At 36.4% G+C, this 14,375-nt stretch overlaps 1 protein-coding gene across 1 annotated transcript; it reads right to left on the bottom strand.

Annotated features, from left to right (window-relative positions):
• Positions 1–10,365: 10,365 nt before the first annotated feature.
• LOC121250968 lies at positions 10,366–12,067 on the bottom strand. Its single transcript, XM_041150238.1, has 2 exons — positions 10,775–12,067; positions 10,366–10,494 (listed from the first exon to the last, which is right to left on the bottom strand). Exons 1-2 carry the CDS (start codon positions 11,187–11,189, stop codon positions 10,457–10,459), a joined length of 453 nt encoding a protein of 150 aa, XP_041006172.1. The 5' UTR covers positions 11,190–12,067; the 3' UTR covers positions 10,366–10,456.
• Between the last annotated feature and the right edge of the window lie 2,308 nt (positions 12,068–14,375).

Genomic DNA, 14,375 nt, shown 5'->3' with positions numbered 1-14,375 from the left:
AAGATTCTTCTACAAATCCATATCATATGCAGAATGGATATTTGATGAGTAGTGTACTTGTTTCGCAATTCTTCAATTGGGACAAACAATTATCACATACGGTGTAGATCAATGCAAATAGCCTTAAAGGCTAAAAACAAAATGGGATTTATCAATGGAGTGATAAATCAACCTATTGATACTGATCCTTTGTACAAAGCATGGGAGCACTGCAACAACATGCTTCTGTCTTGGATCTTGAACTCTGTCTCTAAAGATTTTGGTGGAACTATCATATATCATATTGGTGGAACTATCATATATTGGTGGAAAGATCTAAAAGATCAACTTTCTCAAGGAAACGGGCCGAGAATATTTCAGTTACAAAAGTATCTTTCTTCACTTACGTTGGATCAATCATCGATGAGTGTTTACTATAGAAAGTCCAAGTGCTATCAGTGAGTGTTTACTATAGAAAGTTCAAGTGCTTATGGGATGAACTTATTAATTACAACTAGATTCCTAGTTGTACAGGTGGTGCATTGAAAGGTTTTAGAAAGGTTTTAGTTGTATATATTGCGCATTGAAAAGCTATATGCACTTTCTTGGAATATCAACATAGACAATATATTATACAATTTCTTATGAATTTAAATGAGTGTTTGTCATATATTGGAGGACACATTTTACTAATGGATCCTCTACCACGAATTACTAAGGTGTTTACTTTAGTTCTTCGAGAAGAAAAACAGCGAGGAGTTGGATTTGTGTGTACTCCTAGTGTTGACACTACAGCTTTCTTGAGCAAAAATGTAGATTCTTCAAGCCAAAATCTTTGAAGACAACAAAGTAGAAAGGATAAATTGTTGAGTACCCATTATAGCATGAGTAATCATACGGTGGATAAATTGTTGAGTACCCATTATAGCATGAGTAATCATACAATGGATAAATGCTACAAAATTCATGGGAACACTCCAAATTGTAGACAGGAGGGGAAGTTCTCTACCGCCAACCAAGTCATGACTCAACCAGCGAATACTCCTCTTGAATCTTCTAATTCCTTGCCATTTTCTCAAGAAGAATGTAAGCAGTTACTTGCTTTAATCCACAATCAATCATCTAATAATAATCACCAAGCAGAAAGTGTTTCTTCCCATTTAAATCATCTTATTCATTGGGTATAAATCCAAATAATATACCCGCTACATGTTATTCCCATCTTGCTTCTAGTGTTAATATACCCAATTGTTATTTTCAAAACACAGTTCATTAATACAGGTGCTATAGATCATATTATTTATTTTGTTGATTTCTATCACTATAAGAAAAATGGCCTTTTCGGGCGCCAAAAATTGCCGCAAATAACCCTCAAAATCGCTGCAAATAACCTTTCGAGGTGATTTATGCTGCGTCGAACATTCGTCGCAATTGTTGACTCACTTAAAAGTTAAACCAGCGAAACCCAAAAATCGTCGCGAAAAATGTTTATTTGCAGCGATTTTTTTCATTGCTAATAATGTAAATTACACCGCAAATTACATTCATATTTCAGCTCTTTATCTCTGCGAAAAAATATTTGGAGCATTTTATATCATCGTAAATACACAAAATATCGCCGCAAATATCTTCATATTATTTGCAGCGTGTTTATAAATCGCCGTGAATAATTTTTTTTGCGATGGATAAATTCGCTGCAAATAAGATTGTCTCTTTTCCAGTGAGTAATTGTCGCTACAAAAGACTATTTGCGGCGATATTTATTCGCCGGAAATGATGTTTTAGAAAATAAAAAAAAATGCACAAAACAAAATGAATAAAAAATATAATGCACATCCAAATTATATTCACTATGAGATTTCTGGATGGCCACACAAAACTCAAGCTATATAAATTGCAATTTAGTATTTATATCAAGTACCCAGCTTAGAAAAGAAGTCTATTGCATAAAGAAATGCCATAACCTTGGGAATATAAAACATCGATAAATACATTCATCCAACAACTTGGGGTTGTATGAACCAATATCATTTCACCAATAAGCTCCATGTAGGTCTCATATTCAAGCATGTGATCGACCATTATGATATTCAAGGAATATATCTCGAGTCTTTTGAGAAAAAAACATTTACATCATCATTCCCAGAGCACCAGAGAAATCAGATTCTAATTGAACTTCCAACTATTGTAGCCTCCAACAAAGTTCAAGCCCATCCAAGATAATGAAAATCATATATATTTTCTTGTAAATTAATACACACTCAGAGCATTAATATCCCACTCACTTGTGGCAAAGAAATATTTTAGTCCATCAAAATTTCATTATAGAGGCCCCAAAGCAAAATACATATATATATGAGCTAAACTAGAGAGAATAAATTAAAATTACTATTGTAGAAAAACTAGGCAATCCCACTCTACCAAACAGATCATAAACCAAGAGGCAGCAAACTAAAATTGCAAGCAAGCAAACTAAAATGAAGCTACAGAATCATAGTACAATAATTTTAAGCTCAACCTGCACAATGAGAACTCATCATCAAACTATTTACAAACTGATTTTACAAATGTACCCATGGTATGTTTAGCTGTCCTATGAGTCATTTATCCCACTTTTGACATGGTAGTAATCAAAAGCAGTTTTGAGTAAGAATGTTAAATGCATGACGCATGGCAAAGTTAAAATGGTTTTCACATCAAAATGCCAAAAAAACAGTACAAGTATCTCCCGGAAGACAAGCTCTGAGTTCATGACACTTCTATCAAGTAAAACACACAAAAATGTTCTTACATTACTGCAGAGAACCAAGAAAAAGACTTGTTGAAACTCGTTCTATAACTCTGCATCTTAAGAAGCACCACTGTGTAGTGCTTGAGCGTTTGGTTTCTTAGGAGATAACTGAGTCTCAGGCTGCATATATAGAATTATGTCATACCAAAAACAACAGTCAAATGCAAGAACCCCCAAACCAAAACCTGAGAACAGAGATTGACAAAGGGAAGAATCGAAACTCATAAGGGAGTGGCAGAGTAGTAAACTTCGTGGGGACCGTGGGTTGCAAACAGAGTAAGGAAGAGAGGGAGGGCCTCGGGTTGCTGGGCTAGGCGTGGAGGAGAAGGGGGCTCCAACGGTGAACTGGCGATGGCGTCGAGGTGTGATTGGTGGCGAACGACACCCCTAGAGGCGGCGATCATGGAGAAATCTGAGAGAGAGAGAGAGAGAGAGAAGTGAGGCCAGATTCAAGGAAACCTAATATTTCCGTGTGGGGGCTGGGGTAGAAGGAGTACGTGGCCGTCGAGGTGAGGTGCCGGTGGGGTCGCTGGCTAGGGGCTATGCACAGCGGAGGCTTGAGGGAGAAGAGGGATTGGGGGGGGGGGGGGGAGACGGTGCTGGAGGGAAAGAAATGAGGGGAAAAGTTAGGCGCGGGGTTTGAATTTTATTGTCTTTTGGCGCTTTTTATTCGCCGCTAATAAGGTTTAAATCGTAGCATATCTTATTACGGCGACAATGTTCGATTAGTTTAATGCTGCTACAATTGAAAAACTTTATTGCGACAACAAATATCGCCGCAAAAAGAACAAAAGTCGCCGCAAAAATTGTACATTAATCAGCTCCCACGTGATTTCCCACTTCGCGTTGAACATTAAGCGGCGACTTGGAATTCGCCGAAAATAAGGTCTACTTTTTTTGCAACAATTTTAAAATCGCTGCAAAAGGTCTGATTCTTATTTTTGACGATTTTTAAAGTTAAAAAATCGTTGCAAAATGTCACTTTTGCAATTGCAGTGATTAACAAACCGTCGAAACAAGTTTTTTTAATATGCCGGCAAATTTTTTTGTCGCAAAAAGTGAAAAATCGCTGCAAAAGACTAATTTAGTATTTGTGGCGAATATATTTGTCGCAAAAAGTAAAAAATTTTCTGCAAAAGACCAGTTTCAAATTTTTAAGTAAAACGATCGCGATGATGTAAAAATTGCCGCAATTAAAGGCTTTATGCGGCAATTTTATTTCCAACGAACATAAAATCGCCACAAAAGGTCTTATTTCTTGTAGTGTATACAACCATTACTCAAACACCACATACATCTATAAAACTTCCAAATGGTGGAAGTGTTCCAGTCACACACTTGGGATTGTTCAAATATCTAATCATTTAGCTCTAAAAGATGTGTTATGTGTACCATCTTTTTTGAACAATATTCTTTCAGTTAACAAGCTAACTTCTCATCAGAAGTGTTATTTTATTTTTATGCTTGATGATTGCTATATTCAGGCTTACCCCATGGAGGATGATTGGGAAGAGTAGAAGCTTTGATGGCTTATATCTACTGTAGTAGCCACAAACTAATGTTGTTAAGACTTTATCTAGAATACCAAACATCAATTCCATGTCAAGTTCCAAACTTCATATTTGGCATTCTCGTCTTGTTCATCATCTCTAGCTAGGTTTCTTGTTCTTTGTAATTTAGTTCCGGATATTGTTTTTCCTAGTACAAATGTACATATGAATAGTTGTTCTGTATTTTCTTTGGAAAGAAACAAAAAAGATTGTCATCTCCAACTCATACTTACAATTCTATTTTTTCTTTTCACTTAGTTATTTGTGATGCATGGGGACCTTTTCCAATTCCTATTCATGATGATTTTAGATACTTTGTTATAACTGTTGATGATCATTCTAGATCAACTTTGGTATATTGGTTGAAATAAGTCTGATGTGAGGCCTATATTCATAGCATTCTATAACCTTGTCTATACACAATTCCAAACAAAAATGCAACATTTATGAATTGATAATAGTCCTGAATTTAACATGATAGATTTGTTCTTCAAAAGGGATCATTCACCAAACTTCTCATGTTGAAACACCACAACGGAATTTCATAGTTGAATGCAAACACCAACACCTTCTTAATGGGCCTAGAGCCTTAAGATTTCAGTTAAATGTTCATTTAGATTTTTGGGGTGAATGTATATTTTTAAGCACCTATATAATCAATAGGATTCATTCTCTTATTTTAACAATATCAGTCATCTCATGAAGTCTTATATGGCACTGTTCCATCCTATCAATAGGATTCCTTCTCTTATTCTTAACAATGTTAGTCACTTGACGAAATCTTATATGGCACCATTCCATCCAATATAAACTTAAAATTCTTTGGCTCCTTATGTTATGAATCAACTCTCACTCAAAGCATATCAAAATTCTCATCTCAAGCCAGAAAATGTGTCTTTATAGGTTATCCTTTTGGTACAAAACGATACAAATTATTTAACCTTTGAGACACATTCCTTTCTTATCTCAAGAGATGTTGTATTTCATGAAAATATATTTCCATTTTTTTATTGTAAAGTCTCAAAAGAATTTCGGCGAAAAGAATTTCTTTTATTTAGACATTAGATATGCCATGAAAACTTAGGAGAAATTGATGGACTAATAACTAGATAGGTTCCTAGTTTCTTAGCGTAGTTGAATTATGATCCGCTAAGGAAACAAAATGCTTGTTAGATTTTTTTTTTTGTGGCACTTAAGATCATAATTAGACAAAATGGATTTCACTGTTAGATTTGTATGAATATTTAAGATTTTATGGTGTAACAAAAAGTTTCATATTTTTCAATTGCCAAATGGACCAATCAAAGAGCGCCATGTCACCAACTAGTTGTCCCCTTGCCATGTAGGATGTCCAAGTCATCCTAGGAACACTAGAGAACCTCCTTCACACATGGAACCATCACCATTCTCTATTTGGACCTCATTTACACATGTTAAGCCTAGTACGCATGTATAACATGATTGAGTTTGAAACAAGTCAAACCCATGCCTGCTTACAATGCCTTACACCTCTTACACACACTATACCTTCCACTTACACCCTTGTACCTCCCTGCCCAACCATCAATTGTAGTTTAAACCCCCAAAACTGAGACACACAATGGCCTCCATTCCATTGTTTTGTACTTTGTTCTTCACACTTTAGCTAGTCTTTTTACAAGCAATCAAGATAACCTCTTTGTACCACCTGCACAACCCCATTCCCTACCCAAGGACAGCTTATTCATCCCTCTAATCCACCCCTACACTCCATTAAAACAGCCCCCCATGGTTGAGTTCCAAAACCCCAAACAGAGACCTTCAAACATTGGGTACAAGGAATTTCACCCATCCTTTCACAACTCAACATGACTCCTACCACAAGCAAGCTACCCCATAATTTTCCAGCCTATACCTTGCCATGTACCACCCTTGACAACCACCAAAACACCCACCACTCAAGCCAAAACCGAGCATCACTCAACCAAGTACAAGGACTGCACACACTTGAGCTTAGTCTCCTCCACAAGCAACCTTTCTCCATCACCCACGCCTTGCTCCACCGAGCCCCAAGCAAACCTCTCCTTGCTTCCTTTTGTCCCACAAGCTCACTTAGTTCTCTTTCACTTGCACATAAGCAAACACATCACACTTTACACTTTGAGAGCAAACCGAGTAAGGAAAGTCTATGTAGAGGAAAGCCAACCTCTTCCAAATGTTAGACCTTTGTAAGTTCTCTTTCCCTATCACTTCTCCTTTTACTTCTATTATTTTATTTAGGAACATGTTAGTTTGGATATTTGAATGTTTTCCTTAAGATTAAATTGTTGAAGTCGGTAAAGTTGGGAGATGTGGTGTTCGGCTAGCATGTATTGTTTATCTTGGAGTTTTGATTTGAAATGCCATATAGTTTTTAATAAAGTTAGTGACATGTATGATGTATCAACCTTTTGTTTGAACTTGTAACACAAGAGCATTCACCCAAAAGTTGCATGAACCTATTTAGGGTTGGAGAAGCCGAAATACTAGTGTGGAGTCCTCTTGAAGAGTTAGTTTCTTTTCAACTCTAAAGTGGGTTTGATGACTAAACCTTCAAAACTCTTTTTTATAAGAGTTATATCTATGTGTTAAACTTGTTTTGAACCATGAAACTAGGATTTGAGTTTGAGTCTTTGATGAATAATCACATATGCATGACTTTGGTGTAAGCTTTGAGGTTCTTGCCTATTGTTTGATTTAATCTTGGTTATGATATGATTCAAATGGTGCTAAGACCTAACTAGGATTTGATTATGATGATCTTGGGTGTGTGATTTCAAGAAAATTTGCATGCAATATAAGGATTTAGTCCAAATATTATAGATTAAAAGGCATTCATGTTTTGGTTTTAGAGTTTGTGGCATGAGCGGCTTTCTAACTCCTTGATATCTTGAACAAATTGCTTAGGATTGTGTAATACCATCTAGAAATGAGTTCTTAGCATGTTAGAAGTTAGGATGTATCGTTCTTTGAAGTTCTTGATGTTCACTTGCAAAAGAAATGCTAAAGAACACCATGCTAGTTTCAGGTTGTGTAGTTAGATGTTGTGTATTAACAAATTTCTTTATTTGACTGAATACCTCCTCCTATTCCTTCTCATTCATTAAGTAGTCAAAATAGATTACACCAAATCAGTCATTTGAAATCTGACTTCCTATCGTCTAGGGATTCAAATCTTGGATAAGATATGTTTCCCATACTTATCTACTTAATCTAAATATTCAACTTACAAATCATATAAATCCTATACAACTGTACAAATATATCTATACCCAAAATACATAGATAACATAGGAATTAATTCAAATAAATATAATCCACTAATATCTCCCCTCAAATTGATGTCGGTTTATCTACTAGCATCAATTTGCTAACTAGGAATTGATGTCGTTGTCTTGTCATCGCTTTTGTGAATATATCAGCTACTTGAAGATTCGTAGAGATATGAGGAAGAATAATAGACATAGCCTTATAGGCTTGATGAATATAGTGTCAATCTACTTCAATATGTTTGGTACGCTCATGAAATACTGGATTGACAGCAATTTGAATGGCACTAGTGTTGTCACCATGAAGAGGAGTTGGCTTGTCTTGCGAAAAACCAATCTCTTGAAGAATGCCCCACAACCACATCATCTCAAAGTACGCTGCTGACATAGCTCTATATTCAGCTTCAGTAGAGGATTTAGAAACACACACTTGCTTCTTGCATTTCCAGGAGATGAGTGAATCTCCAAGAAAGATGCATCACCCAGTAAGATGCACCACCCAGTTGTAGAACGCCTAGAATCTGGGCAACCAGCCCAATCAGCATCACTATAAGCCATAAGTTGTAGAGAAGTGCCAGCAAGAAAAAATAACCCACGGTTAGGAGTCCCAATCAAGTATATGATAATACAACGAACAACCACTAAATGCAAGTGCCTAGGAGTGTCCATAAATTTACTGACAATATGTACAATATATGAGATGTCCGGACGTGTGATAGTGAGGTAGATTAGACTCCCAACAAGCTTCCTATATAATGTAGGATTAGAAATTAAATCACCATCATCCTTCCGATACTTCACATTGACTTCCATAGGAGTATCAACTGAAGTAGTCTCCCCCAACCCAGCCAACTGAACAAGGTCTTGGGTGTATTTATGTTGATTAATAAATAACTCATGTGGCTAATTGTGAACTTCTAGCTCTAAGAAATAAGTCAATAGTCCCAAATCTTTCATATGAAAGACCCTATGAAGATGCATTTGAACCCTTTGAATAAATTCAATATCGGATCTAGTAATAATGATATCGTCCACATAGACCAACAGAAAAACAAAACCAAAATCACTCTTATGAAGGAACAAAGAAGCATCATACGCACTTTGAGTGAATTGAAACTCAAGTAAGGTATTGCGGAACTTCTCGAACCAAGCATGAGAGCTTGTTTTAGACCATACAATGACCTTTTCAGCTTACAAACATCATTAGCTAAGGAAAAAGGCATACCAGAAGGAAGTTTCATGTAAATATCTTCTTTTAAATCACCATGAAGGAAAGCATTCTTCACATCCATCTGATGTAATTGCCAAGATTGAGAAGCGGCAATGGCAAGAAGGAGATGAACAGTCGTCATCTTAGCAACAGGAGCAAACGTCTCGTCATAATCAATCCCATATTCTTGTCTATTTCCCAAAGCTACCAAATGAGCTTTATATCTCTCAAGGGACCCATCTGATCTAAGCTTCACAGAATACATCCACTTACTACCAATAGGTGTCACAAAAGAAGGACAAGACACAATATCCCAAGTGTCATTGACTACTAGTGCATCCATTTCTACTTGTACGGCATGCCTCCAACACTCATGTTCCATAGCCTGCTTATAAGAGGAGAGAATAGCAATAGAAGAAAGTGTAGCAGACATAGAAGAATGAGATGAAAAACCATGCCGATCCGGGGGTTTGGAGACTCTAGAAGTATGCCGACAAGGTGGTGGATCATAAGATGTGTCAAGGGATTGATCAGGAGGCACAGGCGGATGCTCAAGAGGGGTAGAAAGAGTGCTCAGATCTTCTGGATGAGATGGTTTATACCTGGTGTAAACACAACCAGGTTTAAACCGAGCGGAAGCTGGTGTAGAAGTTGTATCTTCATCTGAAAAATTTGGCAAAACACTGAAACTAGGAGGAATACTAGATGAGTATGAAAAAATTGTTGTTTGTCAAAGAACACCACATTGCGAGAAACTCGAATGCGTTTAGCCTGAGGATCATAACAAACAAAACCCTTCTGAAAAGAATTATACCCTAAAAAGGCACATTTGACTGATTGAGAAGAAAGATTGTGTCTTTCGTGAGATGGAAGATGCACAAAACAAACACAATCAAATGAGTGCAATTGAGAATAGTTTGGGGAGTGCCCAAATAGCAAAGAATAAGGAGAAACATTGTCTAATACTGGAATAGGTAATCTGTTAATTAAATACACAGCAGTAGACAAAGTTTCACACCAAAAATGAAAGGGCACACCCGAATCAATTCGGAGAGCCCGAACTATATCTAGAAAATGACGATTCTTTCTTTCAGCTACTCCATTTTGTTGTGGAGTATATGGATAAAAACGTTGAGAAATAATTCCTTGATCTTGAAGGAACATTTGAAACTTAGTAGATATATATATTCTCCTCCTGAATCGGAGCGAAGAACCTTAATAGGGGTAGAGAATTGATTAGTGAGATAAGCCAAGAAACGCTTGAATACCGGAAATACTTCATTCTTAGTGCAAAGAAAGTAAATCCATGTAAAACGAGTATAATCATCAATAAACGTCACAAAATATTTATAACGATCATGAGATTCTATCGGGGCAATACCCCACACATCACTATGAATAACATCAAAGGCACTAACTTGCATGTATCACAATCAAAATTTAATTGATCAAGAGAATAGAAATCTTTATTGCCTATTAAACCAGAAGATGACAACTTATGAAGTATGTGAGAATTGGGATGGCCCAACCACCTATGCCAATCTTCACACTCAAAGTACCAACATTACAAGAAAACAAAGATAAAGACTTTGACTCAACAGATTTTGAATCTAAACATAAAGGAAACAGCCGACCCTCTTTAGGACCCCTTGCGATCATCTTTCCGATCACCTGATCCTTTACAAGACAACCAGAAGAAGTGAATGACACTCTACAATTGCTGTCAACTAATTGTCCAATAGAAATCATATTGGTATTTAATGAAGGAGACACCAAAACATTATTTAAGGAGAAATGTCACCTACGGCAGTGATAGGTAGGGAACTACCATCTGCCGTGTGAATTTTAAGTGGACCAGCATACTGTGAGACATTAACAAGAGAGTGAGAGGTACTTGTCATATGATTGGTGGCACCGGAATCAAAATACCAAGGTTTAGAGGTAGATTTGGTTTTACCTAAAATACCAAAAGCTGAAAGAGCTGAGATGATCATTTGTTGGACCATTTCTGGTGTAATAGGAGTGGAATTTTGAGAAGTGGAAGCTGGAACATGAGGGGAAGTGGCCAAGATAGAACTGGCAGCACTAGTAGCCTCAACAACAACTGAATAGGCAGTTGTTTGGCGATGTGGAGGACGTATTGGACAATCCTTAATAATATGTCCTTGCTTCTTGCAATAGTTGCATGTTTTCTTAGAACAATTTGCAACAAGATGCCCATAACCTTTGCAACTATAGCATTGAGTAGTGCTCAAATCCCTCCCTTTGGTTTTTCCTTGAGATGCATATGCCACAGGAGTTGGAGTAGCTTGTTCCATAGTTGTTTGAGTCATCAATCTTTTCCCCTCTCGAAATATCTCTCCCAAACACATATCAAGTGGAGGCACTGGATCTCATTTCATCAGATTAGCACGAATAAATTCAAATTCTAGCCTTAGTTTCATAAGAAACTGTGCCCGCATACTTGCTTCATGAACAACTTGAATATCGGCCAAACTTGTTGCTGGAATTGAAGTGTATACAATATTTGTATACTCAGTTCACAAGTTACAAAAACCAGAATAAAACTCCTTCACAGAGAGCTCCCTGAGAGAAATTCGACATCTCTAGTTCGAGTTGAAATCTCCTAGCTGCATTATTCTGAGTATATAGCCGCTTGAGATGATTCCACATATCACGAGCATTCTTGAATGAGCGTAAATTCAAGATAATATGGGGATCAACAAATCTAAGAATCCAAGACATGACTCGAGCATCCTTGCTTTCCCAAGAAGCTTGCTGATCTTTGTCTTCTGGTGCCACACTACTCCCATCAATATGACCCCAAAGTTCCTTTCCTTTCACCAAAAGTTGAAACTGAAAAGACCACGCAGCATAATTTTTTCCATTGAATTGAACCAGAAGAGAATCTCTAATTTCAGAAGACATGATAGACAAGAAACCCTAGCTGCAACAAACCTCACCGAGAAGCACCAAACTACTCCAGATAATGCCTATAGTCTGAGAAATTATCACCCACACGCAATACAACGTATCGTAGCCCAAAAATCACTTATAGAATGTGCCGAAAAGTTCAGAAATCCACAATACACTCTCTGAAATAGAGTGTCGATAATCACCTCTACAGACAATTTTCTTTTTGAAACAGACGCCAAAAATTGACGCAGACAGTGCCGATAACGCACAAGAAACACTCAAGAGGTTGCCGAAAGTCACACAGAACCCCAACCGTCAACTCAGACAATGCCGATAGTCACACGAGAGGCCAAGAACAAACAATAAAGGCACCAAGAAGCACATGGAAGGCCAAACAAGAACTCAGCCAGAGCCGAGAATGAAGAACCCACAAAGAAGCCCCCGAGAAAGGAAAAAAATTCGTAGAAATAGAAAAAAAAAATTATGAACCTGCTCTTGATACCATCACAAATCTCTTTCTTTGACTGAATACCTCCTCCTATTCCTTCTCATGCATTAAGTAGTCAAAAATAGATTACACCAAATCAGCCATTCGAAATCTGACTTCCTATCCTATAGGGATTCAAATCTTGGATAAGATATGTTTCCCATACTTATCTACTTAATCTAAATATTCAACTTTCAAATCATATAAATCCTATACAACTGTACAAATATATATATACCCGAAATATATAGATAACATAGGAATTAATTCAAATAAATATAATCCACTAATATGTATGTGGTGGTTAATTCATATGATGAATATATAGCCATAAGGAATATGAATCTAGTGACTTAACGTGATACTAAACTAAGGATTATGATGAGATTAAGTGCTAAATTCGGATTAAGTATTAAATGGCATGCAAATAGGCCTAAAATCACACTTCTTGGAATTTAGGGTTTTAAAGGTTTCAACCATAGTGAGTTTCATATAGTGGATGCATAATTTCTTAATTTCTAAGTTCAAAAATGGATTTAGAATAGAAAATACATGAGGTTTTCAAAGTTTGGTGAAATTTGAGACCTGATTGTAATTATTGAAAGTTTGTGGCTTATTTGCAAATTATAAAGAGTTAAAGGGAAATTTTGCAAATAATGCTCTAGGAGTATTAGATTCTGATTTTTCTGAGTTAATGAGATTTCTTAACTTAAGTATATATCTTGTTTCAACCCACTCAATTTTTAAACACAAAGACTTTTGTAAGTTAGCTTCTAACTTACTCTCGATGTATGATAGTATGTTAAATCGTAAATTTCATGCAATGTGAATCATGTTTTATCTAAATTCTTGTTATATTTGCAATAACTATGTTATGCCATGATATCATTTATTATAAGGATGAATATCTATTACATGGCACGAACATATGTCATGAAGCTTACGAGCCTATCACAAATTTTGAGTCAAGCATGAAAAGTTAAGTTTTTACAACAACTCTAAATGCTAGGATATGAGATTATCCTAATAGAGCTCTCATGTCTATTCTGGAGTGAATAAAATAGAATGGAACCCCCTAGGTTGATAAAGAACTGTCAACAGGCTTCGAATGAGATCAAAAGATTCTCGGAGCAAAGTCAAAAGCACCTAAAATACTCATGGCGTGGGCATTCTGCTTTGTCTGAGTATCTATGATTAAATGAATAAAATACTCATGGCATAGGTATTCTGCTCTATTTGAGCATCTTTGATAACATACTCATAGCAGGTGGATGGACTTGTGATGTGATGCGGTTACCAGTAGTAGCACACGGTTTATGAGGAACCGTGGAGCGCCCACCTTATGTAGGAACAAGAATATGAATGAACAAAATCTATTTTATGAAAGCAAGTACATTATGAAGTATGAAAGCTCTGATGTCATTGAAGTTATGTTTTGTAAAAGAAAGTTCATGTCAATCATGCATACACATCATGTTTATTATTGTGCATGCTTTATAAACTAATGGTAGTTTTGCTGTATAACTTGCTGAAATTAAAAAATCTCATTATGGTAGTCTCAACTACTATTCCCACCCAGAATGGTAGAAGTTGTATCAAGTTTAGAAGAAAGTGAGTGTGATGGATGACTGGCCTGAGATGATTGAAGATGAATTCACCCTTTAAGGCCGACTTGTGTTGATTGCCTTCTATATGGAGATCTTTAGGTGTTTCATAACGGACCTTTGGAAGATCTTAAAGGAAGAAGAATGATCATGTTTTTAACTATGTAGCATAAAATAATATGCTAACTTTTTGTGGTTTATGAAGGGTCAATGTTTGGGATCCTATTGTTCTTGTATTTAAGACATGATATTTTGGGATTTGTCTATTCTGGTGCAACTTATGTTTGAACAAAAAAAAAAAAAAAAAAAAAAAACTCCATTGTGATTATTGCATATTGCTAAAATCATGCTAGGTGCATTGCATATTATCTTTTATGAATAGGGGTATGCAACCTTGTGTTGCATATCCCGACGCTTCAGTCTTCGTCAAATTCCAAAGGGAGGTTAGAGGCATCATACTGATTGTACCTATTCTTCTGCATCATCTCAGACTGTTGTGCCTAAACATATTTTAGACATATCACCTGCTACCCGACAATAGTCTATATCCA

The sequence above is a fragment of the Juglans microcarpa x Juglans regia genome, chromosome 2D (genome assembly GCF_004785595.1).
Source record: "Juglans microcarpa x Juglans regia isolate MS1-56 chromosome 2D, Jm3101_v1.0, whole genome shotgun sequence".
Taxonomy (NCBI): Eukaryota; Viridiplantae; Streptophyta; class Magnoliopsida; order Fagales; family Juglandaceae; genus Juglans; species Juglans microcarpa x Juglans regia.
Note: the sequence above shows the minus strand (reverse complement) of the source record. Positions and strands in the feature narration are given on the sequence as shown.